General features: G+C 46.9%; 2 protein-coding genes across 6 annotated transcripts in view; one reads left to right on the plus strand and one right to left on the minus strand.

The window, feature by feature from the left end:
- The window catches only part of PDILT (protein disulfide isomerase like, testis expressed), a 57,155-nt gene extending 55,193 nt beyond the window's left edge, over positions 1 to 1,962 (minus strand). The window contains exon 1 of one of the 2 annotated variants that reach the window (XM_017342475.3): positions 1,762 to 1,962. Coding sequence is in view for 1 of the 2 variants with exons in the window: in XM_017342477.3 (XP_017197966.1) it covers positions 1,762 to 1,804 (43 nt within the window). In the remaining variant the exon portion in view is untranslated. The remainder of the gene's footprint in view (positions 1 to 1,761) is intronic. The other variant, XM_017342477.3, reaches the window with a different exon arrangement.
- A 51-nt stretch (positions 1,963 to 2,013) lies between these two features.
- Positions 2,014 to 27,968, plus strand: part of LOC100342192 (acyl-coenzyme A synthetase ACSM2B, mitochondrial) — a 35,663-nt gene continuing 9,708 nt past the window's right edge. Inside the window, exons 1-12 of one of the 4 annotated variants that reach the window (XM_070064790.1) lie at positions 2,014 to 2,100; positions 7,302 to 9,185; positions 12,999 to 13,132; positions 14,536 to 14,720; positions 15,938 to 16,148; positions 18,059 to 18,266; positions 19,191 to 19,334; positions 20,615 to 20,771; positions 23,915 to 23,994; positions 24,201 to 24,324; positions 25,641 to 25,721; positions 27,239 to 27,340. In XM_070064790.1, coding sequence (XP_069920891.1) covers positions 14,544 to 14,720; positions 15,938 to 16,148; positions 18,059 to 18,266; positions 19,191 to 19,334; positions 20,615 to 20,771; positions 23,915 to 23,994; positions 24,201 to 24,324; positions 25,641 to 25,721; positions 27,239 to 27,340 — 1,284 coding nt within the window. In that variant the 5' untranslated portion in view covers positions 2,014 to 2,100; positions 7,302 to 9,185; positions 12,999 to 13,132; positions 14,536 to 14,543. Of the gene's footprint in view, positions 9,186 to 12,998; positions 13,133 to 14,535; positions 14,721 to 15,937; positions 16,149 to 18,058; positions 18,267 to 19,190; positions 19,335 to 20,614; positions 20,772 to 23,914; positions 23,995 to 24,200; positions 24,325 to 25,640; positions 25,722 to 27,238; positions 27,341 to 27,968 lie in introns of all 4 variants that reach the window. The other 3 variants (XM_051847836.2, XM_002711802.5, XM_070064789.1) reach the window with 3 other exon arrangements.

A 27,968-nucleotide genomic window follows, 5' to 3' on the forward strand; every position in this document is an offset into this window, starting at 1 on the left:
GGAGGGTTGTTGGTGGGAGGGACGGTATGGGGGGGGAAGCCATTGTAACCCATGAGTCGTACTTTGGAAATTTATATTCATTAAATAAAAGATAAAAAAAAAAAAAAAAAAAAAAAAAAAAACCCTGTTTCCAAACACCATCACGTTGTGCTGGCCTCAGGGTTGACCTATGGATTTGGGAAGCACAGGTGAGCCCAAAACCATACCCTTGTGGACTTTAGTCTCATGGGATAGATGTTATTTACCCCAGAATAATGGAAATACATGCACACCTCTGATAAAGGCCATGAAGGAAACAAAGGAGGGGGGTGCGGGGGGAACAGGCAGTGGAGAAGAGGCTGTGTGATAAGTCCCTGTGAGCCGAGATCAAAGGAAGAGCAGAAACATATGGAGGACAGAGCCGGGGGCTGAGCTACCCGGGCAAAGCACGCGTTGTGTGGCGAGGTTGTGAACTGACAACACCGGGTGTGCGCTTCTCAGAGCAGCATACGCTGGGAGCACCAGCCGCAGGAAGGCAGGGATCCCAGTGCTTCAACTCCCCCCACCCCATTCCGCAGAGCTGGCAGCGAGGTTCAGCAAGTTGCCCAAGTCCACGCCGCTGGTACTCATATCTCACCGAGCTGGAACTCAGAGCCGGGGGGGGGGGGGGGGGGCGCTGTCCAGCTCTGGCACACACATGCTTCTCCCTCAGGACTGATGCGAGACAGCTCAGGAATTCTGTCTTTCCGTAAACTGCCAGAATAAATGGCCCTTTAAAAATTCCAAGCTTGTTAAAGTGATTTCCTCTGTGTTGTGTGTCTTCGTGGCACACAAGAATTCGGTGAGTTGAGGATGGCTCGGAAGCCAGAACACACAGGTCCCTCCCCGCCCTCTTGGCCTAAGGGGTGCAGTTAAGCATGGGACACACCTGGGACTCCCAGTGAGCCCCAAGGTGTCAGGGAGCCGGAGCTTTCTCCCTTCTTCTTTTTGTTCCCTGGAAGTTGGGGATTTGGATGGGAAAGATGCCTGCAGGAAGCAGCACCCGGCCACCCCCGGTCGTCTCGGGGCCACGGCCTCTGGTCTGCTCAGAGCTCTGCAGCCAGGGCCCTTGCTCACCCTTAGGACAAGCCAGGGATGCCGAGGCCTGGCTCCATTCCCCGCAAGCCCCACGCATGCGCCTGCCTCCCCAGGCAACCTTCCCACACAGTGACCTCGGCCCAAACTCCTAGCTCACTCCCCCAGCAGCAGTAACCGCTACCCCTCCGCCCAGCACTGCGCTCCATGCTTTGTGCAAGTCTTCCACCTCCGTCCCTCCCAGCCTCCGCCGATCCCCACCGCACCTTCGTGACTGTCACTCTCCCCCCAACACGGGCTCACTATGAACAAAGAAACCTCTATCCTAAACACCACGAAACAACACGCGTGGAACACCATCAATTCTTTCCTGACGCACATCACAATAACCATGAACGCCAAAAAACGCCCATCTAAAATCACCTCGCAAAACCCACTCTGGGGGAGGCCGAGCAAACCCAATTCTCACCGTACAAACGGGCTCTCAACCCTTAAAGAGTTCTAATTCCTGACTGAAATCCCCGCTGCCCCAGGGACCTGAGCCCCGCCCTGGGAATCGGATCCCGAGTTTCCCACGGGATTCTGCAAGCTCTCGGCACGTGCCCTCTGTGCCGTCTCCACAGCCTCGGTTGCCGCCGGAAGGATCCGAGAGCAGCGCCCAGTAAAACCCGCGGTCTCCGACAGGGAGGACAGCGCGGCCTCACTTACCCTCCGTTTGTAGGAAGACAGGACTCCTTGAGCTTCCTTCCATTGGTGGGACCTTGGCCCTTCACCCCCAGGTCGGCTGTACCCACGACCCTGGTGTGAGAAAGCGCAGATAGAGCATCTTCACTTCACAAGCGGGAAGCCGTAGGTACCACCTTCACTCTGGTGGGCATGTTCACCTAACTGTCAATCAGGGGAAGCCCACCCCCGGAAGTACCGCCTCTTACGCGGGACGTGGGGGCGGTGCCACGTAAACACATCCGGTTTTCCAAGAATATATAAAGCTAGGAAGGCCAGCGCTCTTTTCACGTGGACGGCGGCCGGGCCGAGGAGCTGTGTGTGGTAATTCCTTTTTTGCCATCTCGGCCTTAATAGAGCCCTAGTGGGCCTGTGTATGTACCTCACTGTGTAAGTAAAGTTGACGACACTGCGCGCCATGTTTGTTCCTGTGTGTAGAATTCTCTAACTAAAGGCAAGAACCTGGAAAAATAATTTAGGGCCCCTGTCCAGCCCATAATATTTGACGCAGCCAGCCAGGGGACAAGTTCGATGTCAAACATGGCAGTGTGACTTGCTGAGCAAACTCGCGGGATTTTTACCTCAGCAAACGCGCGGTTTTCATTTTTCAGCAGGGACGGAGCGGAAGCCGTCACGGTTTCGATTTTGGTTGGGGTTTCAGAAGCGGCGGAGCCCTGGAGGCGCCTGCCTTGCAGACGATTCTTTCTGAAGCTAAGGCGCAAGTGTTACTTTTTGTTCCTAATCTTGGTGAACAACAGCCAATGCAAAAATGCTCAGGTTAATGGCGTCAGGGAGCAGAGGGGCCAGTTAACCAAGTGTTTGCTGATACTTAAGTTATTTCAAGTTGTTTGTGAAGTATTTTTAAGAGCCGGCGCCGCGGCTCACTAGGCTAATCCTCCGCCTTGCGGCGCCGGCACACCAGGTTCTAGTCCCGGTCGGGGCGCCGGATTCTGTCCCGGTTGCCCCTCTTCCAGGCCAGCTCTCTGCTATGGCCAGGGAGTGCAGTGGAGGATGGCCCAGGTGCTTGGGCCCTGCACCCCATGGGAGACCAGGAGAAGCACCTGGCTCCTGGCTTCGGATTGGCGCAGCGCGCAGGCCATAACGCGCCGGCCATGGTGGCCACAGGAGGGTGAACCAACAGGCAAAGGAAGACCTTTCTCTGTCTCTCTCTCACTAACTGCCTGTCAAAAAAAAGAAGAATATGTATTTGAAAAGCTAAAACTTAAGCCTTTACGTCATACGGAAAGATTTCACGGTTATCTCCAGTTGGTTTGCCTCAGGTTTTGTTTTTCAATCAAATTCTAGAGCAACTTTTCATTTGCTGGTTTTGGGTGGTGCAAGCTGGAAGAAACCAGTTTTTGTTGCTTGATGGCCACATGGTTTCAGGAATACAGTCCAAACGTGGCAGAGGGCCCACTTCCTGTGAGGACGTTGAGACTTACCCCACCACCCCGTGGTGGTTTCTGGGCCAAACACCCGGTGCCAAATGGGCGGATACCTTAGGGACTAACATCCTTACCGGAAGATGGGCAGAGGACTGCAGCCCCAAGATGGCGGCCCCTGTGGCTGGCCACACGGTGCATGCCTGGTTGTCAGTGACTTTATTTCGCTTTTTTCATTTCAAGGCTTCTCGCTAGCTCCCTTATCCTTTAGGCTTTGCTCCAGAATCTGTGGGCCTCTGGGGTTCAGTATCCTAGGCACTGCGGGCCCTTCTGATAGTTTAACTTGGATCAGGCAGTTTTCTATTTGGCCTCCTGGGGTTCAGTATCCCTTGGAAGGCAGGCCTTCCAAGGTTTCATCTCGGACCAGGCGGTGTTTTCTTTTTGTTTTGGCATGGTATTTTAGCTTTACAATGGTTTAAGAAAGAAAAAACTGGAGCCCCTTCAGTGGGCTTGGTAAGATAATGGACTCCGTTTTGTATGCACACTGAGACACTAAGGTGTCTAAATTCCAGCTGATGCAGCGTTCCAAGTCGCATGCTTAAAGGTGATTAAGCTTGTGAAGAGCTGTGACTGTTTTTGCTGCCTTGGGTCCTAGAAAGAGATCATTCAGCTGTATAGTTCTGCATACATTCCATGGGCTTACTTCTAAGGGTACAGTTTGAAAACCTGTTATGGGGTCCTAAATCGTCATTAGTGGATGGTAAAAGCATTTTATGTGTTTAGTGATAACATAGATAGGGTTAAAAGAAGAGAATGCTCCAACATGGGACGCAGTCCAAACAGCAGACTCATAAAATGGCAATTGCTATAAATAACACTCAGTGGCCACATAATCAGCATATAAGGCATTCTGGTCTGGCTAAAAAGCTCATGAGAGAATTTTAGGCATGGAAAGCCAGGAAACTATTGCAGAAAGTGCCCTCCCTATGAAGGACCTTTGTGGCTGAGACCCAAATGGAAAGAAGTGGTCATCAAAGAAAGATGTACGCTTCTCTGAAGAGGGGAGAGGACTTTCACTTTGCTCATGGCCTTGTCTGAAAACTAATAGGATGTGTGGCCAGCACCGAGGCTCACTAGGCTAATCCTCTGCCTGCGGCACCGGTACTCCGGGTTCTAGTCCTGGTTGCTCCTCTTCCAGTCCAGCTCTCTGCTGTGGCCTGGGAATGCAGTAGAGGATGGCCCAAGTGCTTGGGCCCTGCACCTGCATGGGAGACCAGGAGGAAGCACCTGGCTCCTGGCTCCAGATTGGCGCAGAGCGCTGGCCATAGCAGCCATTTTGGGGGTGAACCAACGGAAAAGGAAGACCTTTCTCTCTCTGTCTCTCTCTCTCTCTCTAACTCTGCCTGTCATTAAAAAAAATGGGGTGTGTGGATTCTAAAGGTTTCCATAGCCTAGGCAGCTCATGTCAACATACTTAAGTGATCACCGATGTCATACATAAGAGTGTTAATTGTTAAATTAACAATGTTAGGTATAGAATAGCTCGGGATTCTGGACTTTGGTACACTCAGAAAAGAGAGACAGAAAAAGGAGACGGAGACAGACCTCAGCAGAGACAGGTTGCTTTATTTGAAGCAAAGAGATTGATGACGGTCTACTCTTGCAAAGAGACTGTGCACAGAGCGCATTTAGAACTGAGTTTTTATCCAGTTAAGGAGGGAATGTCCCACGATGGGGGAGGGGTAGAAGGCAGCTAGTGGAAGAGAAGGGGGCTCTTTGAGGCCCCAGGGAACTTTATTATCTGCTCCATAGCTGCTCTGTGCAGCTTGAGTCAGGAAGGGTCTGGTTAGGCACTAAGGGACTCAACAAAAGGGAGGAGGTGGGGTGGGGAAGATGCAAAAAGTCATTTAAACAGCAGGAGTCACTGTGTACTAACTTCCCATGCAGGACCTCTGTCCTCAAAGAGTTGTATTAGAGTTAATGGTAAAATTTGTTCTCAAAGATTCTTTGTTTTAGTGTATTAAATAGAGGATATTGTTATGTCTCATAGATTTTAGTTATGTCTAAGTATCCAACTCCATTGCTTGTAAGATTTGTTATTCTTAAGTGCTTCTTTCTCAAACATGGACTCTTGGTTCTGTGTCATTCTCACTATAATACTCTTTAAAATCAAATGGAGAGTACAGAATGGTGAAAGGCCTCAGGGCTATTAATAAGGCAGTTGTTCGAATGCATCCTATTGTGTGCTAAACCCTTTCCTAAGGGATACTTCCTTCTGCATCCCATTAAACCCAGAATCTGGGAAAGTGAGGGTACAGAGTTTTCCCAGCAAAGGTTTCTAAACAAGAGGTAGATTACCTGGGATGTGTTCTAACCCCAGGAAAGCCTGCTCTTTCAGTCATGAGAAAGGAAGATATTCTGTGTGTAGGGCCACCACAGACAGAAAGCAGCTAAGGACATTTCTACGAATGGCAGGATTCTGTAGAATACAAATTCCAGGATTTGTGTTAATAGCCAAGCCTTTACATGAAGATTTAAAAAGCCTTGACACTAACCCACCTTTGTTGAAGAGGGGAACCACAAAAGGCGTTCCAAAGAATTAAAGACCTTTTAACCGAAGCTCCAGCATTAGGAATCCCTAACCTGAGTAAGCCATTCACCTTGTTTATAGCAGAAAAGCAGGGGCTTGCTCTAGGAGTACTGACTCAGAAATTGGGTCCACTTCCATGGCCAATAGCCTATTTTTCTGAACAGTTAGATTCAGAGGCTACAGGGTGTCCTGCATGCCTAGGGCTGCTATGAAGCCACCAAGATGACTTTAGGCCAGCTGCTTGAAGTTCAAACTCCACACTAGGTACAAGGGGTCGTAGAAATTAGACGTCAATGGCTAACAGGGGGGCATCTCACAAAATATCAGGCTCTATTGTTGGATTCCCCTGAGATAACTCTTAAAGCATGCTGAGTCCTCAACCCAGCAGCTGTTGCCACCTGGGGGTATTGGAGAGTTAACTCATTCTTGAGTAGAAACTATAAAACAGGTGTATTCTAGTAGACCTGAACTACAACATGAGCTTTCTGGGGAATCTGGATGTTGACTGGTTTGCTGATGGCAATAGAGACGAAGGAAGGAGTTAGAAAGGCAGGTTATGCCACAGTGGATCTTACCTGGATAATAGAAGCTCCAGCTTTTTCCAGGAGACCTCAGAAACGTGGCATCAACTACTGCCTAGTGCCCTCCTCGGGATGAGAATAGCACCCAAGACTGCCTTCAAGCTCAGTCCATATGAGATGCTGTATGCAAGGCCTTTCTCACCTCTGACAGCCCCTTTGATTCAGAGATTCAAGATCAGATAAAGTATATTATCAATTTAGGCCAGGGACAGAAGGCTTTGATGGAGTATGGTAATAAGGTTCTCCCAGTGCCAGATCCTAAGATTCATAAATTCCTATTTCCTCAGGAGACTGAGTCTTACTAAAAACTGGAAGGAAGGATCCCCTTCAGACCAGTTGCAGCCTAAATGGAAGGGACCTTACCAGGTGCTACTGAGCACACCTACCTCAGTGACTACGATGTAGGCAGGCATATAGGATAAAATTGGTTAGATTTGTGAGCTGGAAGACCACCCCTTCACCACGTCCCCTGTGTGATCTCATGCCCCTACCTGACTACACCTCTGTGCCCATGTGCAAATCAGATTAATTAACCACTCCCCTTTGGAAGTGGATTAAAAGCCTGCAGTATGGTGGGCCCAGCCTGTTTTTTCCTCCCTGTACTTGATCCCTTTGCTGCCCCTGGCCTTCGGGGCACATGGCCTTCAGGCCACCTGCTCCATGCTTTCTGGCCTGCATGTTCCTCCACGTGGTTGGTTTTGGCCTACTCTCTGCTCGCCATGAGTTCAGATTTCCCTTTCTCTTTTAGATAGAGCCCTCAATCTCCTATGCATTTTCTCACTGAATAAAAAGCTTAAAACTTAACCATGCTGCTTGGTTTATTTGTGCCAGTATTCAGAATTCTTCTCTGAATTCATAGCAAGAGCCCGCATGGCTTATTAATATGGAAATATTAATAGGCAAATCGTATCAAATCTACAGAGCATCCCAAGCTGGGTACATTTGTCAAGGATTAAACTTCTACCTCTTAAGTCTTTGCAGGTGAACTCAAAAGACACATCTGTTTATTCCTGTGAGCCAATCGAAGATCTTAAATACCTCTTCAAAAAAACAAAAAGATAAGTATTTTGCTTTTGTCACATCAAGACTGTACACTTTAAGGCAGACATTTTTATTGTCTCTGAGAACTGTTATTGGCAGGAAAACTCCTTAGTGGGTTCTTCAATTATAATATCAGAAGATCCCATTGTGCCACATGAAGCTGACTTTAACAGTCTGACCATTGCTTTTGGCAAGCTGGCTCACATGTCAGGCCAGCTTGTATAGCAAGTACTCATGTCTGGGGACACTCTAAGGTAGTTATGGACAATAGACAGTCCTTGAAATATGTATTAATAGAACAAGGAGGAACATGTGCAGTGATTGACAGAATTGCCCCCTTTACTCAAACAGTAATGTGTTTACTAAAAACATTAAAAATCTCTGTGCTTAAACTAAATGGTTTTATAGTCTACACAAAGACAGCTTATCACCACCCAATATCTGGGAAACAATAGAATACATCCTTTCCATCCTACAGGGCACGCCACTTGCAACTTGTTTTCTTCCAGTTTTGCTCATGCTGATTGACAAACTTGTGTTTCAGAATCCAGCAACATCTAAAAATGATGACGATGCAGGGCACGCAGCCATTGGCAGTGACCAAAAATTCCCCAGTTCATGAAATGGAGTCATTAGGTGAGATAGGAAGGGATTTTCAGACCCGAGACAGGCAAGCCTGCGTCCCTGATTAGCAAGAAGTAGCTACAGAAGATACGATGAGACTACGTTCTTCAGCACCCCCTTAAGGATAGGGGTCAGAAATCTCTGAGAGGGGATGACGTGGGAAGGCTTAGATAATTTTAAGTTCATGAGCTGGAAGCCACACCTCCTTTGCTCTGTGTTGCCATGTTCATCTACCTGTCAATCAGAGGGTCCCTCCCCCAGGAAGCACCTCCTCTTACCTGGGATGTAGGAGTGGTACCATGTAAATACTTCTGTTTTTCCAAGTGTATAAAAAGCTAGGAAGAACGGAAGCTCTCTCCTTCTCATGGACTCTAGACAAGCAGACAGTGTATGGTAATTCTTTCTTTGGCCCCATTCTCCCTTAATAAAGTGCTAATGGGCCTGTGTATATTCCTCACTTTGTAGAAAAGTTTATCATACTGCATACCATGTTTGGGCCTATATTTAGAATTCTCTAAAGGCAAGAACCTGGAAAAATAATTGAGGTCCGTACCAGCCCATAACAACCCCAGCCCCATCCTCGATACAGACATGTGACTCTGAGCCCAGACACCCTTTCAAGTCTCCCATCCTCAAATGCATTCACCAGGACTAACAGTGCTTATTATGTGCTGTGGGTTTGGCTGGATTTTTTATTTTTTTCTTGTTTGCTTGGAGTAAGTCAAAGAAAAAAAGTTGAATCCTTGAATTCTCACAGAAACATTTTGACATGGTTCAAAGCCCGATACCCTTTCTCCAGAAGCAACTGAGGTTAGCAGTTTCTGGCACACCATACTAGAACTCTCCTAACCGTCTCAGTGTTCTGCGTGTTTCATGTGATCATCAAGCTCAGTACTCACACGGTGGCCACCACTCGACAGATGAGACCACTGAAGAGTCCCCAGCTTGGTGGAACCCAAACTCACACCTAGATGGTCCAACTGCAGGCCCTCACGCTTAATCACAAGGCTCTACTGTGTAGCCATGGGTGGAGAAGCCGCTTACCACTGGAGCTGGAGATGCAGGTGTATTTACACAGCGAGAGGAGGCACCTGGCACCGAGAAGACAGGATTGCAGACTTCAGTGAGGGCAGGATGAGAGAGTGACGTTGACACCTCCCAGCCCAGGATGGAGCTATAAATGCAGTACAGGTGAGCAGGTTTTTGTTTTGTTTTAAGATTTATTTTCTTTATTTGAAAGAGTTAGAAGCAGAGAGTGAACCATCTGCTGGTTCACTTCCCAAATGGCTGCAACAGCTGGACCTGCACCGATCAGGAGCTGCTTCTGGGTCTCCACACAGGTGCAGGGGCCCAAGGACTTAGGCCATCTTCTGCTGCCTTCCCAGGCCATAGCAGAGAGCTGGATCAGAAGTGAAGCAGCCATGACTCAAACTGGCTCCCCCATGGGATGCCAGCATTGCAGGCAGTGGCTTTACTTGCTATGCCACAGCACCAGCCCTGAGGTGAACGGTTATGGTGTCTCTGATGGGCACCCACTATGGGGTGAGGACATAAGGCAACAGGAGGAGACCCGATCATTTCTGGGTGCCTGTGGGCCCACAGGTGGCCTGAGATGCTCAGGAGACTTCCAACAGCAGGTCAAGAGGTAGCTGCTTATACATAAATTCTTTCCAAGGTATCACCTCCCTTTCCTGAGCAAATGCAACTATTTCTAAAAGTTCTCATTTTTGTAAATGATGCTCAGGTGTTTTTTTGATCAATTGATTTGAAAGGCCAAGCTACAGAGAGGGGGGGTTGGAGATGGAGAGATCTTCCACCTTCTCATTCAATCCCCAAATGGCTGCAAAGACTGCGGCTGGGTCAGGTTGAAGCCAGGAGCCAGGAACTCCATCCAGATCTCCCACAGAAGGGGCCTAAGCACTTGAGACATCTGCTGCTTTCCCAGGTGCATTAGCAGGGATCAGGATCAGAAGCAGAGCAGCTGGGACTTGAACTGGCACTCATAGGGGATGCTGGTGTCACAAGCTGTCGCTTAACCCACTGTACCACAGTGCCAGCTCTACTGGGAGTTCTTAATGCAGCCCTAGAGGGGGACAGCAACTCGGGTGTCTCCTGCAAGAGCGAGATCTCCCCTCCAGATATTGGGGTGCTCTCCACCTCCCCTCTGTGGCAAACTGGCCAGAATCAAGGGGGTGGCTGGCTGACAACCATGATGCTGGGAAGCCTCGATGTGCACAGGTGGTGAAGGGTATACAGCAGCAAAAGCAAGAGGGACTTAGGGGAGACATGAGGCAGAACTTCCTGGAAGGGCATTTAAGAGGCTCATGACTGTTGAATGTATGATATCCAGGAATACCTACTGCTGGGGTCTGGAAGGGATGACAGACACCTTTGGGGCTGTAAGGAAGGCAGGCTCAGAGGTGGAATTCCATCAGTTTTTTTCTCCCCAGGTCACAGATGCTGCTCTACATAAATAAGCTTTCCAAGCCCTGTCATTTCTAGGGTTGACCCAGAGAAAAAGAGGAAAGGGACCCAAATCACTTCTCATCACTTCCCAGTGTGCCCCTCTCCTCCTGTTCCCCCAGACTGGGTCTTGGACCTGGCTTCTAGGGTCTGCAAGGCTCTCTGGCCCTGCCATACTTCCTGGATGCGGGTCTCTGTCCCTCTGTGCCTCCAGAACTCTCATTGTGAGGTCTCGGTCATCCCCATGTACCTCCGGCCTGTCTCTCTCCAAGGTATGTCTGCAACGGAAACGTCACTATTTAAGGAGCCTTCACCCTGCCTATCACAGGGCCATTCTAGCCCAGCGCCATCTGGTGGCCATCACTTCAAAGCACGGACTCTGAGAATGGGCACTGGGGGTACAGATGAGCCAGGGCCAGAGAAGGTGAGGGAGCCCAGTACATGCATGTCTCTTCTCCCTCTGAGAAGAGACCTGCCTTGAGGCCAGCACCCCCTCATCTGACTCTGGCATTTTCCCTTTAGTGAGTGTTCTGGAAAGCATCTTGTCTCAGCAGCTCAAAGCCCTCTGATTTCCCTCTGTCACTCCAGGATCTGCTCTAAGTTGGTGGCACAGGCATGAGACACTCTGCTGGGAGAGTTCCGGGGCTATGTCTGCCACTGATCAAGTCCCTGTTCCACTCTGGGCTTTCACCATCTCCACTCGATCCAAAAGGGCCTTTGTTTTTGTGACTTCAGGAATGACTTGGGCCACCTTCATTCTCTTAGCAGATGCCCAGACTGGGCTAAGTGCCTCTCTAGTATTATTTCATCCCACTGTCATATGCCCTAGTGGGAAAGATGCCATTGCAAAGCCCATTTTACATGTGGGAAAATGGAAACTTAGCCGTAATTAATCAAAGCCACCAATAGTAAGAGGTGAAATCAGGTTAGAAGAGGTGTCTGACTCGAAGGCGCATCCACTCACTTCCCTCGAAAGTTTGGGAACTGGGAAGGTGTGAGTGTGGACCTCAGATGTGGTGAGAAACACAATGAGGGAGGTGTGGACGGCGTAAACCATGGTCCAGGTCACTTTAGGGCCAGGCAGGCCTCGGTCTACATCAGTCCCCCTGGAGGCCGAGAAGAATGGGCTCTCAATGGAAAGCCAAGAGGAAAGAATGGTGATGTTCAAAGAGAGGGTTACTTAGGAGTTCCTCTGCCTTCCACATGGTCTCTTGGGAGTAACGTCTTCAAGCCTCAGTTTCCTTGGCCAGGATTGTAAAAGTAATCCCTGCTTCACAGAGTTGTGCCAAGGGTGGAGGGGGTAACCATTCAACACGTGTTCACTCAACCCCTGAAACACAGTACCAGGCACTATTTTAGCACCTGGGAAACAAGAGTGACCAACCACAACAATCCCTGCTTCAGAGAGCTTATACTGTATAAGGGAAACACAACCAGCACATAAAACACATGTAGTGATTGAGATGCATTCAGCCAAAGAGAAGAAATATGGCAGGGAAGGTGGGAGGCTCTGGTACTGGGTCGGGAGGACAGAGAAGGACCCACCATGAAGAGAACTTTTTGTGAGGAACTGGAGGCAGCTGGGAAGTTGCTGTGTGAATGTTCAGGGAACGAGAATTCCAGGCAGAGGGAATAGCAGGTGCAAACACCCTGAGGCAGTGGTGTGTCTGCAGTGGAGCAGCAAGAAGGTCCACATGACTGGAGCAAGAGAAGAAGAAGAGATTTAGGGGAAGAGCATTGAAACAATGACTGTAGGTACCATCAGGACCCTGGGATTTTAATCTGGGGGTAGGGGTCCACGTTCTGACTGAAGTTGTAAGTATAGATCATTCTGGCCACTGGAGAGAAGATGGTGATTAGGACAAGGGCAGTGAGTGAGTCTGATTCTAGACAGTTCATTGAAGGTGGAATGGATGGCTTTGCCAGATCCAGGGATGGAAGAGGAGAGATGGGAAAGACATCAGGCTTCCAGTTGGAAGAACTGGAATAACGGTCCCTGATGTAAGACCACAGATGGAGTGGGATGATTTACAGGGAGGGAGAATGTCCTAGGCTCGGCTTTGGCCTAAGTATGCTTGAGATGCCTGCTGGACATCAAATAGATGCAGGAGAGAGAGCCCAGCCAGAGATAACCGTGGGTGGGGGTCGTTGGCAAGGCAGGGAGGATCCAAGCCATGGCACGGGCTGAGATCACATAGGAAATGAACAAGGAGAAGGAATCAGCATTACAGACAGAAAAAACAAGTGCATGCAGTATATTGGAAGCCAAGCAAAGACAAAGATTAAAGGAGATGGAAAGAGTTTGTCAAGTCTATGTGAGTTCCATTTACCTTTCCCTTGTTGAAAGGTAAATACTTGTTTAAAGGTTTATATATACTCACAGTATAAACCCCTGTTTCACTCACTGGGCTGAAAGAGCAAGTTCAATTGGCCCCCAAGAGTCTGTGCAACCCATGAACTTAACTAGGATGGCCAGTGTTACCCCAAGCAGGGTTCTGACGTTGTCCACTGTTAATGATTAGCTGTGTTTTTCCCCCCAAGGCTGCAAGGATTGTGGAGACATCTGTGTGGCTAGCTGTGCTCTACTCCAAAGCTTCAGGGATTCTGGAACTGTGAGTTCGAGAGGAGAGTGAGCCACGCTATCCCCAGAGATCCTTCCAGAAAGGACTTGGCAGGTGAGTGCCATTGCATGGAATGGACAGATTGGGGTCATACCTCATGATGATGATGACACTCGGCAATCTTTAGGAGTCATGGTTAGCTGAGAGAGTGAATATGCCCAGCGGAAAGCAATTCACAATTCCTAGGGGTTGCCACAATTCCTAGGGAGCATTTTGCCAGATCTTAGCAAGGAGGCAACCCTGGACAGAGGAAAAGTCACCTTTAGCACAGCAAAAAAGAAGGGACCAGACTGGCTAGGAGAAGGACAGTAAAATTCAGACAGCATTAAATGGGTGGTCACCTCCTCTCTCAAGAGATGAGGCCAGTCATAGAATGAGAGGAGCCAGCAGGTGCAAAACCATTGACTATTTCTGCCTAGGAATTGACAAGGAAATCTTCACTTCTTTAAGTTTTAGAATAGGAAAGAAAGCATAAGTGTCAGAGGCTTTGAACATTCTGGCTGATGCTCTGTGTACAAATGTAGACGAGAATCCAATCAGTTATTTGAACTGCTGGCACAATTCCTTGAATCAAAGGTCATTAAACCTTTAATTCTGCAACCTCATCAGAGTAAACATAATGGAATGCAAAGACAAACCTACACAACGTTCGAGATACTTTTCCTGGAGGCAGTGCCTATGGAAACATTAACTACAACAGCTATGATTTCTGAAACAATTGTGTTATGTTCTGTGTCCTAGGTACATAACATTGAGTATATATCAATCAAGATTCGATTAAGAAAAACCGATGCTACTCATATTGGTCAGCATTTGCTACAGTAACACACATCCCAAACATCTTTTGAGCTTTTAACCATACATATTTTTCTCCTGTGGGTCATCAGTGGTTGTGCTGAACTTAGCAACTCCATATGTATTATCACGTAGAACCCAGGTAGAAGACACAGCACCCATATGGGATATGCAGTTTTCATGCAGGAGACAGAAATACAAGAGTGTGGTCATTCTATTCACATATCATTAACCAGCACATATTCTATGAGCAAGCCAAAGGCAAAGAAAGGTGGAAAGGTGGTCCAGAATTTATATGAAAATGAGTGGGAACATACAATCCTACTATAAGAAGAGAGAAAATTGTTAGAACAGTAATCTAATCTACCTCTCACCACAAAGCACAAAGAGATTTATCATGTGGAATTGGATGTTCACAAAATTATGCAAGGTGCTAGGGAGTAGGATCTAGGTTGTAGACTTGTTCCAAATCCTGTTGTGCTTTTGTAGAATGGCATACCAGAAGACTTAAATAGATACTGAGTGCCAATTCGCTCATAACCACAACAGATTAATTCCTGGAAAGAACCCTGGAAGGTTGGATGAATTTCTCTAAGTAACTAATGAGAAGTAGAGCAATCTGTTCGAGGAGGACTTACCCATGTCTCCTTGTTCCTTCACAGGCCTCATCATGCATTGGTTGACAAAGCTTCGGGGACTTTGCACCCTCTGGGGCACCCAGAGGTCCAGCCGCACACTCTACCTTAATACCAGGCAACTGATATCCATTCAGTGGGGCCGCCAGGAAGTGCCTGCCACCTTTAACTTTGCTACTGATGTGGTGGATCGCTGGGCTGGCATGGAGAAGGTAATGGGTGGAGAAGAAGTGGCTGTTCATTCATTCATTCATTCATTCATTCATTTAATGAATGTCTATTGAGCACTTTTTTGTGTCAGGTTCTGTAATGAGCTATGAACAAAATGCTCATCTTCTGTGAAGGCAGAATAGGGTAGGAATGAGAATAAAAAATAGAGTCTCAGAGAGATATTTGTATACTCGCTTTCATAATAGTTTTATTCATAACAGCCAAAGATCAAAACAACCCAAATTCCATCACAAGGTTAAAAAGGTGAGCAAATGTGGTTTACTCATTCAATAGATCATTATTCAGTCTCAAAAAGGAAGGCGGTTGTGACCCATGCTACAACGTGGATGAACCCTCAAGACATTGCACTAAGTGAAGTAAGCCTGTCACAAATGGACAGTGTATGGTTCTGCTTACGTGAGACAGCTTCTGAGTCAAATTCATGAAAAGGAAAATAGAACAGTGATTACCAGGGGCGGAGGAAGAATGAGTGTTTAATGGGGACAGAGTTTCCAATATGGGTGATAGAAAGGTTTTCAAGGCAGATGGTGATTCAACAATGTGAGTTATTTAATATCATTGAACCGTATAGTCAAAAGTAGCTAACGTGGTAAATTCTGTGTTATACATATTTTATTGCAAGTTTTATAAAAGAGAATGGAATCAGTAAATAGATAGATAGATGGACACATAAATGATAGAAGAAAGGAAGGAAGGAGGGAGGGAGGAAGGGAGAGAGGGAATTCATTCATTCATTCATTCATTCCAAGAAGGCTCTTGACCTTTTCCTTCTCCTTCTCTCACAAGTATACAATGGTATTTTCCAGAATGTATATGTTGAGTGATAGCATACCAGAGTGAATGCAGAAGCAGATAAGTGAACCCAATTTGCGAAGATAAGAAATAATGCCACTCTCCTTATTAATTTTTTGTTTGAGAAAATATACATTCTTTTTAATTTAGAAATTCTGTTCATGGGAATGTATAACAGGTACATTATAGCTGCTTTTAAAAACTTAAATTTTGAAAATCATTGGTCTTGATTGCTAACATGGTAAATTTTAATTCAGGTAACCCAAATAAATACACTTCTCAAGAGTATATGGGGGTCTGAGATCAGAATCTTCCTAAGCACTGGCTTGGCAACCCCTGGGTTTTGGCTTTCCTCCTCCTGCTGGGCACCTGCACACCACGCTCAGCGGGACTTCTCTTCCTTCAGGCTGGCAAGCGGCCCCTCCACCCGGCCCTGTGGTGGGTGGATGGCAGCGGTGCTGAGGTGACGTGGAACTTCCAAGACCTGAGCAAGATCAGCCAGCAGGCAGCCAACGTGCTGTCAGGGACCTGCGGCCTGCAGCGTGGGGACCGTGTGGTGGTGGTGCTGCCCCGCGTCCCCGAGTGGTGGCTGGTGACCCTAGGCTGCATGCGAGCAGGTTGGTGGTTGATGAGCTGGGCTGGCCACTGTCTCCAGTGTGAAAGAAACTGAAGCAGGGAATTGTAGCCACCGCTCCCTTCCTGTGCAGATGTCACCCTCTTCGTTTTACTGAAGCAAATTCTGTACCAAGCACTCAAACAAGAGGTTGCGCCTAAACAAGCTAAACAAAACGAGACTTTGAGACCTTTGCAGAAACCTATTGATTGCACACATGATTGCTTACTCACAGATTTGTTAAGTGGCATGACAACTCTATAGGAAACCATTGTTTTTTTTAAGTTGGCACTCTAGTACCTGAAGGCCAAATATTGCCTAGAGCTTGGTTTTTGAAAGCAAAATTTTATTGCAACATAGCAAGGCCCATTTGCTTACCTTTTACCTGCAACCACTTTTGTACTATAATGGCAAACTTGAGTAGGTGTGAGAGTAATCCACAAAACCTACAATATTTACTATTTGGCCTTTTATAGAAAACAAGTTTGTCCATCCCTCCTGTAAAAGGAGATTGAATCAACTGATCTAAGAGTCCCAGATATCTCAGTGGAAGTGATGTTTGAGCTGAGATCTGGGAGATGAGTAGGACTGGCCAGGAGTGGGGGCAGAGAGGCCTGTGCCAAACCAGAGGAGCAGCACATGTGAAGACAAAGGGGAGGGAGCTTGGATATTACAAGAGAAAGCAGAAGGAAGTCCGTGTGCCTGAAGTGCGGGCAGCAAGGAGAAAGTGGCAAAAGAATGAGGCTGTAGGGGTGGACAGGTGCTAAACTGGCAGGGCCTTGTGGTCCGTGGTCAGAGTTCTGGATTCTTACTGAGCAAAGAATGAGAAGGCAAAGAAACAGATATGGGTGTGTTGGGAAAAGGTGACAGGTTCAATCTGGAAAATGTTTATACTTTTACTAATTATTAAGAGAGTGATAGCAAGCTCTAATCTGCTGGTTCACTCTCCAGATGCCTGCAATGGCTGGGGCTGGGCTAGGCTAAGCAGGGATTTAAGAGCTAGGAATTCAAGCCAGGTCTCCCATGTTGGTGGCAAGAACACAATCACTTGAGCCGTCACTACTGCCTCTGTCTGCGTTGGTGGGAAGTTGGAGTCAGGGCTAGGAATTGAACCGGGGTACTCCAGTGTGAGGTGTGGATATGTTGACTGCCAGACCAAACACCCGCTCCCAGCAATCTGGTAATGGTGATTCATGGGGCAACATGTGATACTCAAGAAGGGATAGAAAGTAAGAAGTTGCAGTTAAGGGTACAAAATCTGAGATGGAGACAGAAATCTGAGAATCATCAACCTTGACATAAGGGAATGAGAAGTGTCCTAAGAGGCATAGGAAAGAGACTGCAGCATCCTCATTCCAAAACTTCTGTTCTCAGCTCTCCTTGCATATTGCCCAGCTCCATCAAAAATTCCTCCCTGACTTCCCAGGCTGGGGACAGTAGGCTGAGAATTGAGACTAGGGTGTGGAGGAAGATGTGAATGTGGCCAGGATGTGGGAGCCACCAGAGGCAGTTGAACTAACGGAAGGGACTTAGAGCCCTATGGAGAGAAAGATGACTGCTGAGAGCTCAAGGGCTGAGGGGAAGAAGAACTCAGAGATGTGTCTCATTCTGTGTGCCTGACACAACATGACCATTGTGATGGAAAGACAGCCGAGGATGTTTACTGGAGTGTAGCGTGGATACTGACATCAGGAGATCCAATTTTTTTCCTTTAGTCTCAATAGTGTCCCTTGTAGCTCTGACAACCCAGGGAGAGCTGAGTTCCAATCACAACCCACTACTCTGTCTTCTCCTTCTTGACACTCTCCATGGGTCCCCACTCTCATCTGCCTATTTGCTTCCCATGGTTGTTACTTTTCTAGGAAAGAAGCCAATGCCGCCTTCCTCTTCTCTCTCAATCTCTGGCTTCCCTAGGCCTTGTCTTCATGCCTGGGACTATCCAGATGAAATCTGCAGACATACTCCACAGACTGCAGGCGTCTGAAGCCAGGGCCATCGTGGCTGGGGAGGAAGTGGCCCATGAAGTGGATACCGTGGCACCTAACTGCCCTTCTCTGAGAATTAAGCTACTGGTGTCTGAGAAAAGCCGGAGTGGATGGCTTAACTTCAAGTCATTGCTACAGTGAGTACTCAAAAAGTGGAAACTGAAGCATGTATATATGTGCAGGTGTTTTATTTGGGAGGTCCAGGAAGCAGAGTATGAAACTAGCAGAGTAAAATAAGCAAGAAAAAAGATAATACAAAAGTTTATTATAGAGTTATTGCACAGGGTAAGTGGGTCTGTGGGGACCTTCTGAGGAGCTCATAGAAAGCCTCCTAGGGCTGTCCACTGAGATTGTCCACTGAGACAAGCATTGACCCATCAGCACCTGACCTCTGAAAAAGTCAAGAGCCTAATTAGGTGAATAAGTCTCCCTGTCACAGGTATGAAATCCCTTCTTGAGGGGCATATACCTTTGGAAACTCTTAAGGACACTGTAAGCTTTTCCTTTCTAATATCGTGGTGTGTAAGATAATCATCACAGAAATAAAGAACGTGACCCCAGCTTTGGGAGACTCAAAATCAGGACACTGGAAGAAATGTCCAAGAGGTTATGTGGGGGCTTGTGTAGAATAGAAGAGGTTGCCAAGAAAGTGCTGAGTGTATACACTACCCGTCGTGCCACTGGCATCAAGCTGGGGCTCTCAACAATTAGATGACAGTTGTTGCTTTCTTGCTAAGCAAGTCCTTTGGGGTTGAGTTAACTTTCTGAATAACTCACTGAGAAGGATATTAATGATCCCATTTCACGTATATGGAAAGTGAGTCTCAAGTTAGATAACTAGTTCAGAGTTACACAGTCAACAAATTGCCACACCTGAGTAGTTTCCAAACCAAAGTCTGCCTGACTCAGAACCCCACAATGTTCATCACTTAATAGCCTCCCTTTTGAAGGGGTCATCTGACTGGCCCTCGTCAGCACGGAGGCCTGTGGGAAAGATGGGTCACTGTGACATCTGGCCTCCAGGATGGTTATGAGAAGGTGAAAGTCTTTGTCTCCATTAGAGAGGCGCCCACCACTCATCACTGTGTGGAAACTGGAAGCCAAGAGGCAGCTGCCATCTACTTCACCAGTGGAACCAGTGGCCTTCCCAAGATGGTGGAACATTCCCATGCGAGCCTGGGCATCAAGGCCAAGATGGATGCTGAGTAAGCCGAGCCCTTTCCCTCTAGGGAGAACTGTGTGATGGGACAGGAAGATGTGTAGGAGCTCAAATTGTGTTCTCTTTGGGTGGGCTATCATTGGTGCTCCTGAGAAAGACAACTGGAGAAGAAGCTGAGGGGGTGATGACTTCAAAGGCTGGGCAGCCAGTGACCTTCCGTGGGATGTTTCTGTTCCAAGTAACACAGGGTCATCCAGGTATCTTCCAGGCTTTGAGGCAGGTGCCTGCTGGGCGAATGACTGGAACAAGGTTTGTATGCATTTTCCCTAGACAAATCTTGATCTTGCCCTTTGTGCTGCTGGCAACTTTTCTTTGATGCCACCCACATTCCAAGAGGGCATGTTTGTTAACAGCAAATTCTCAAATTATTTTGGAATATCATTGAATGGGAAAGTATATTTAGATAGATGAACTAAGATATACCAGAATTTCTGGGTCATAAATGTCATAATTATGAATTTTATTCTGCCATATGAGCCCCAACTGGATAAAAAGAGAATACTGCTAAGGATATCATGACTTAATAATAACTGGGGATCTTTAAGATCTTTTTGAGTTGATCCTACATGCTATGTTAATTTTATTAGTAAATGGGGAAATAGTTTTAAATTTTTAGAATACATTTTAATTTTTATTTACTGAAAGGCAGAGAGAGACAGGTGGACAGAGATCTCCTATCCACTGATTCACTACCCAAATGTCTGCAACAACCTGGGCTGGGCAAAGCCAGGAGTCAGGAACTTAATTCAGATCTCCCATGTGGGTGGCAGAGACTCAACTACTTAACTCATTACCTGGTAGTTCCCAGGATGCACATTAGCAGGACGCTGGAGTCAGGAGAAAAGCTAGGATTCGCACTCAGACTCTCTAATATGGGATGAAGGAATCCCAAGCAGTTTCTTAACTGCTGCACTAAAGACCATCTGGACCTGGACCAGGACCTGGAGAGGATTCACATAGATGCCTTCTGTTAGTAAACTTTCCCTTGCTGGTTACTGTATGACAGTCACTATTAAGTTTTGGGGATAAGATGAGGATGAGACCCAATTATCGCATCATCTGGGGTCACACTTTATGAATACCCACCCCCTGTTGATATAGGATGTGTGGATAGAACTTGACTTACCCCTGCATACTTACACTTATACATTCCTACAAATACTGATAGACATACATGTATGTCTGTACCCACACCTACCCCTCCCCCAGTCCCCAGGCTCTGTACAACCCTCACCTGCCTATCCATGATTTTGTCTGTTTCCTCAGAAATTGGACAGGCCTGCGAGCCTCTGACACAATATGGACCATATCAGACACAGGATGGATAGTGAACATCCTGGCCTCACTTCTGGAACCCTGGGCTCTAGGAGCATGTGTGTTTATCCATCTCCTGCCAAAGTTTGACCCTGTTGTCGTTCTAAAGGTAAGAGAGCATCCAGAGTGAGCCCAAGGTTTGCACACTCCCATTTATTTTATTCCAGTTCATCTGATTTTTTGCTAAATCCCAATCACATGAGTGGTCACTAAGTGAGATGCAAATGGTCCCTGACCTCACAGAGTTCATCGCTCAGGGAAAGAGACATATATTTAGAGGTAAAGTTTAAGAGTTTACTTAAGAGACAGATACTGTACATCAGATATTTTCTCAACACATATTTACCAGGTTCTTCCTCTGATGTTGGATATCAGATGATGGTGGACCACATGTACAAAGGAGGGAGGAGTATTGTGGTGATATCTTCTCCTTCCCATGTGTATGTGTGCATACATCGTATTTCCTTTCTTGTTTGCTGTGCAACACACAACCTAGAGGAACGTGCAGTAAGCACCTTCCTCCTAAGCATACAGCTTGGAAATAATTTGCTGATGTTTGATGCTCTTAGTCACTTTGGGCTGCTACAATAAAATATCACAGACCAAGTAGCTTACCCAACAGACATCTAATTCTCACAGCTTTGGGGGCTGGAAGTCAAAGAACAAAGTGCCAGCACTATAGGTTCTTGGTCAGGGCCCTTTTCCTGGCTCACATGTGGCCAGCCACCTTCCCAGTATGTCCTCATACTAGGGAGGATGTGAGTGTCTATTCTTCTTCATAGAAGGACACTGGTGCCATCACTGGTGCACCTCCATCTCATCACCTGGTTTAATGACCTCCCCAAACTCCACCTCCAACAGAAGGACTTCAACATAAGAATCTGGGGTGGGGACACAGCGTCAGTTTCTACAAGATACCCATGCTACCACCACCAGATGGAGACAGGAAACATTTCCATGATGGTGGAGGATGCTTACATCCCTTCCTTGACAGTGTCCACACCCCATAAGCTAACTGTTGATTGGACTTCTAGCACCATAGGTTAATTTTGCCTCTTCTTGCTCTTTGAATGGAACCTTACAACATGTGATCTTTGGTGTGTGGCTTCTTCCCCTCCACATATGCACTGTGAGATTAGTACACATTGTTGCACGTGTCAGAAGTTTGTTCCTTTATATTATTGCATAATATTCTATTCTGACTTCTTTTCCTATTCTGTTGATGAACATTTGGGTTATTTCCAGTTTGGGGCTATTTCCCAGAAGGAATTCTGAAGAAGAAGTAGAATTTCTTTTTATACTAAAACTGATGGCTGGGTCACTGAGTAAAATTCACAAACTGCAGCAATATGTCACCAGAATAACAAAGCAAGGAAAATGGCCTCATTTTGCTTGCAAAGACATGGTAATGTTGGGTTCTAATTACAACAGGTGGGTAAGGCCATTGTCTTCCCAGGCCTCCAACCTCTGTTGTGGTTGGTGTTCCACTCAGACTTCTGTTTGACAGCAACAGCAACACACACCTGCAACCTGGGACAAAGGAAGGCATGAACGCCAGCTTCAAACACCAAGAGTCAGGCATGTCGTTCTCTGTGTTAGATACGTTCCTACTCTGCCTCCTTCCAAACGGGATTTGAGCTGGGTTTCGTCAATTCCCACAAATAAACACAACACAAAAACATGCAAAATTCTAAAGTCCATTTGGAAAATATAGGTTGGAGATGTGAGGAGAAAAAGAGACTAGGGGAGACCGAGGAGAAGTTTAGTGAATCAGTAGGCAATTGCAAGATGACCTTCCTATAAGGCAAGGCAATAAAGAATAAGGGATGACTTGCAAAGCTTTTGTCAGTACCTCAAGTGCACTCAGAGAAAATGGTTACATGCTGCCCTCATGTTAATCATTTTTATAGACATTTGACTTCAGCCCCACTGTTGAGCTCTGCACTAGGTGAATCTGCACTAGGAGAGGAGGTGGTTGTACAAAACAGTCTGAGTGCAGTCTGTGAAGCCGGTTCTGCTGCTCACTGCTATGTAACTTTGCACAAGTTCTCTGCCTCTCTGGATGGTAGTTTCCCCTTCTACAAGTGCAGGTAATTGTACATACTGCATGAGATTAGGATGAGATTTAGATGAGAAAGCACAGGGGAAGGCAACTAACTATTCAGTACCAGGTCTTTTTGTAGCACTTATTTTGAAATGTCTACAAGTGCTTTTAACTTTTCCTTTTTTAATTAGAGATTTATTTATTTGAAAGGCAGAGTGACAGGGAGAGAGAAGAGAGATCTTGCATCTGCTGGTCACTCCCCAAATGACCACCACAGCTAGTGCTGGGCCAGGTTAAAAGCCAGTAGCCTGGAACTCTATCTGGGTCTCCCACAAGCACTTGGGCCATCCTCCACTGCCCTCCCAGGTGCATTATCAGGGAACTGAATCATAAGTGGAACAGCTGGGATTCGAACTAGTGCTCATAATGAGGTGTCGCCATTTCAGGCGGAAGCTTAACTCTTTTAACTTTTCAAAGCACTTTTTTTTTTTATCTGAACTATCTCCCAAAAGTATTTTTATGACAATAGGACTGGAAAAAATATTTTATAAAGCTGGTTCTAGAAAGTCAAGGGACTTAACCAGGATCACATAGCTGATTGGCAACAGTGGTTGATCTCCTTGCCTTGAGAACTTGGGGTTCATACACACCTAGGGGTGTGTTGATGAGAGCAAGTCACTTTTGGCAGTAAATGACAGCCAAGATTTGACTACAATGTTCTAAATTAACCCTAGGTAGACATTTTTCTATCTATCATGGTAGACATTAATTTTTTTATTTAATACATGTAAATTTACAAAGTGCAACTTTTGTATTGTTGTGGCTTTTCCCCCCATAACCTCCCTCCTACCCACAGCCATCTCATCTCCCACTCCCTCTCCTATCCCACTCTTCATCAAGATTCATTTTCAATTATCTTTATATACAGAAGATCAACTTAGTATATACTAAGCAAAGATTTCAACAGACTGCACCCACACAACTGCACAAGATATAGAGAACTGTTCGATTAGTAGTTAATTTTTATGTTGTTTGTGTTTTGAGGATGCAAAAAAGCTATGGGGCTCTTTTAGCCTGAAACAGAGTGGACAAGCTAGGATTTCAGCCCAGACTTGAGTAACTCCTAGCCCATGGCTGAAGCCTCTGTGCCTACTGGTGAGCTTGCCGGCTGACCTGGTGACCTGTGACTCAGGGACTCTCTCCTCCAGGTGCTGTCCAGCTACCCGATCAACAGCCTGGTGGGTGCCCCACTCATTTACCGGATGTTGCTACAACAGGACCTCGCGAGGTGATGCGGCTTGGGGTGCTGGTAGGATCCTCCATGCCCATCCCCTACCTCCCTCCTGTGTATGAGCATGTACCTACTTAGCCCTCTGGGCACGCTGAGCTCCGTGACGCCTGCCCCACCACCCAAGCACTCGGAACCCAGCTCCGGGTGTGGGTGGACAGGGGCTCTGAGGAAGCTGAGGGAGAACACAGATCTCTCTCCTTCAGTTACAAGTTCCCACACCTAAAGAACTGCTTCACCGGCGGAGAGAGCCTTCTGCCAGACACCCTGGGGAGCTGGAGGGCCCAGACAGGATTGGACATCCGAGAATTCTATGGCCAGACAGAAACGGTACCTGCTGTGAGGGCGTCGAAAGTCCCTTTGATGATTAAACTCTCAGCCACTATTTCTCATTCACTTAGTTGATAAATGTGAGGGTAATTTTTAAGATTTAATTAATTAATCAAAAGGCAGAGTTAAAGAAAGAGGGAGAGACATGAAAAGAGAGGTCTTACATCCACCGATTCTCTCCCCAAATGGCTGCAATGGCTGGGGCTGGACTAGGCTGATGCCAGGAGCCCTACAGTTCCATCTGGGTCTCCCACATGGGAGGCAGGGGTTCAAGCATTTTGGCTGTCTTCTGCTGCTTTCCCAGGCACATTAGCAGGGAGCTGGGTCAGAGGGCTGGGGACAGTGCTGTGATGTGCATGTGGCCAGGCAGGGCTTTGCAAGTCTGGGTGAGGACTGTGCAGTTGAGGTGGCTGGAAGGGCTGCCAGCCACTCTGAGGGGACACGTGCAGATAGCAGAATCTCTGCAAGGAGAGTTCTTTTCAGAATTCATGTACAACTGGCCCTACCATGAGAAGTAATTGAAGACGTTTCTCTTGGGCCTCACACACTTCAGATTAGTAATTTCCCCTGAGTTTTTAAAATTTTTAAATTCACACTGAATAATTGTACGGATTTAGGGAGTTGCAAGTGTGATATTTCAATACAGGGACTCCATGTGTAATGACTGGATGAGGGTAATTGGGGCAGATGTTTCTCCTAGCAGGTGAGTCACTGGCTAAGGCACCTCCGGTCCCACATCAGAGGACCTGGGCTCAATACCTGGCTCTGGTATTAGCTTCCTGCTAATGTGAACCCTGCAGGTGGTGGCTCAAAGGACTGGGTTCCTGCCACCCATGTGGGAGTCCTGCATTGAGCGCCTGGCTCCCAGGTTGCTCCAGCCCAGCTCAGGCCATTACTAGCATTTGGGGAGTGAGTGAATCAGTGGATGAGCTTATCTCAAACATTTATCACTTCATTGTTTTGGGACCATTCAAAATCCTTTCTTCTTGCCATTTTTAAATATTTAGTAAATTGGGGCTGACTGTAGTCTCCCTGCTGTGCTATGTAGAACACCAGAACTTAGTCCTCCTGCCCAGCTGTATTTCTGTCATGCAGTTGTCAGTTCCTCTGCCCTGGGAACTAACTGGGGAGCAGTCACCCAGCCAGGTTGCCTTCTGAACAACCTAGTGAAGGCCCTAGGGTTGGTGTTCCAGGAAAGGGGAGCCCACCAGGTGCTGTGAGGTGGGAAGGGGAGGGAGGGAGCCTACAGATGTGAGCCCCCTGCAGGACAGTGCCAGGAACTGCCCCACTGAGTCTATTCTATGCTGCTCCCACAGGGCCTCACGTGCAGAGTTTCCAGCACAATGAAAATCAAACCTGGCTACCTGGGAACAGCCAGTCCTCCTTATGATGTGCAGGTTTGCTGGGGGCAACAATGTGGAAGCCACCAATGTTTTAGAATTCATTTACTGCATTGTTCACTGAGTTAAAATAAGAGCAAGTAAATAAAGTAATATTTTTAAAAGGAAGGAGGGGAGGAAAAGAAGAGAAAGGAAGGGAGGAAGAGGGGAGGGAAGTGGGACAGGAAGAAAGGAAAGGGGGGAAATAACTTATATTCTTATTATCCAGAGAGAGCCACTGTGAATATATAGCTAGCTATATAATCAGTCATACATATGCTGAAAAATTAGGAGTGAATTTGGACATTGCATGTTGTTACTTGCTTTTATCATGAACAGTCCTGAGGAATCATCTTTCCGGGTCAGTTAATACAGATCAGCAGCATGGTTTTTGTTGGCTAAATAATAGTAGACTGTGCTAGTCTCAGCAGCACATATACTAAAATTGGGATAATAGTAGATTTTCCACCCCCCCCCCCCACTATACTGTCTATTGCCCCAATGATGACATCCACATTTTCACTACTAAACACAACACAACAATAATCAGTATGGTTTTTTTTTAGATTTATATATTTATTTGAAAGAGTTACAGAGAGAGGAGAGGCAGAGAGCGAGAGAGAGGTCTCCTATCTGATGGTTCACTCCCCAATTGGCCGCAACGGCCAGAGCTATGCCAATCTGAAGCCAGGAGCCAGGAACTTCCTCTGGGTCTCCCACACAGCTGCAGGGGCCCAAGGACTTGGGCCATCCTCTACTGCTATCCCAGGCCATAGCAGAGAGCTGGGTTGGAAGAGGATCAGCCAGAGTAGAATCGGTGCCCGTATGGGATGCCGGTGCTTCAGGCTAGGGCGTTAACCTGCTGCGCCACAACTCCAGCCCCAACAATGAGTATGTTGTAGCTAAAGTTTTGTTCTTATCCGTTGATTCTATGGGCTGAAGAAACTAGAATGTATGGCTGTGTGTGTGTGTGTGTGTGTGTGTATGTACAGTTCCATGTATCTAAAATTTAATGACTTTACACTAGCATTATATGTAGTTACCTACCACCCTGATCATAGTGATAACTATTCACTGAGAAGCTTTTGTCGGATCTTATTTCATTTGTATAAAAATCCTGCAAAATTAGCTGTCAGTATTTGTTTTACAGAACCAAGTACTGAGGCTTAGAGCTTAAGTAGCTCAGTCAACATGTAAGGTATCAGAACCATAATCTGGGTTTCGATCCATCTGGTTTCCAAGTCCATGGGTGAGGTGGATCTCAAAGACAATGGGAGACTCATGTTTTTCCTGAGCTCCTACAACCAGAAACTCACCGAGTCCAGTCTCAACAAGAAGCCTCACCAAAATGATCCCAAGCTAGCAGGTTAGAGATTTGAGTTTAAAACTCTGGGCTCCCCTTGGTTTCTGATTCTTGTTTCCAGTCTCCTCCAGAGCAAGAGGGTCTTCTCTTTGACCAGCTCAGCTCTCTCATGCTGCCATTCAAGCCTTCTCCTATTGCACGGATCACTCTTCCTATCTGCTTCTTCCTCCAGGTTGTAGATGATGAAGGCAACGTTCTGCCCCCTGGCCAAGAAGGAGACATAGGCATCAGAGTCAACCCCATCAAGCCCATAGGCATCTTCTCTGGCTATGTGGTAAGGAACCCGTGCTCCCTCTCTCCTCTGCTCCCCAGTGGGGTTTGGGGACACTAATTGGGAAGAGAGAAGCTCAAGGTTATAAACTTTCCAAGAGATATCTAAGGTTTAAGGACAGAGAATCCAGTGCCCAAGAGTGGGTGCCTTTCCAAGGGAGAAGACTGGAAAGTCTCCTTTGCCATCCTTATCCTACTGCTGTGACCGCACTTGGAGACTTGCTTTCTCAAATTATCCCCTGCACACAATGAGCCTTCTGTTTCATGCCAGAAATCTTATTTCCCCTGAACTATAGAGAGTAGCCTTTGCCCAGGGCAGCCTTGTCCTCTCCCCAAAGGATGGTCCCCATGCTCTTAACCACTGATCTCTTTAGGACCATGATAGGAACTTTACATGGAGATGTCACCATACAGTTGGATGCATCATTATCTTCACACCTGGAGAAGATAGAAACAGACCATCCCTCAGTCCATCTAGCTCCCTTAACAGGTGAGGATGGCTGCACCATCCTCACTCAAACCCACAACTGTGGAGAAATGGGCAGCGACAATGCCAAGCACATGCCTTCTGATCTCCGTGACAGTTGATCAATTATTTAAGTGATAAATCCAATACTAGGGCTATTTCCATT

The sequence above is a fragment of the Oryctolagus cuniculus genome, chromosome 19 (assembly GCF_964237555.1).
Source record: "Oryctolagus cuniculus chromosome 19, mOryCun1.1, whole genome shotgun sequence".
NCBI lineage: Eukaryota > Metazoa > Chordata > Mammalia > Lagomorpha > Leporidae > Oryctolagus > Oryctolagus cuniculus.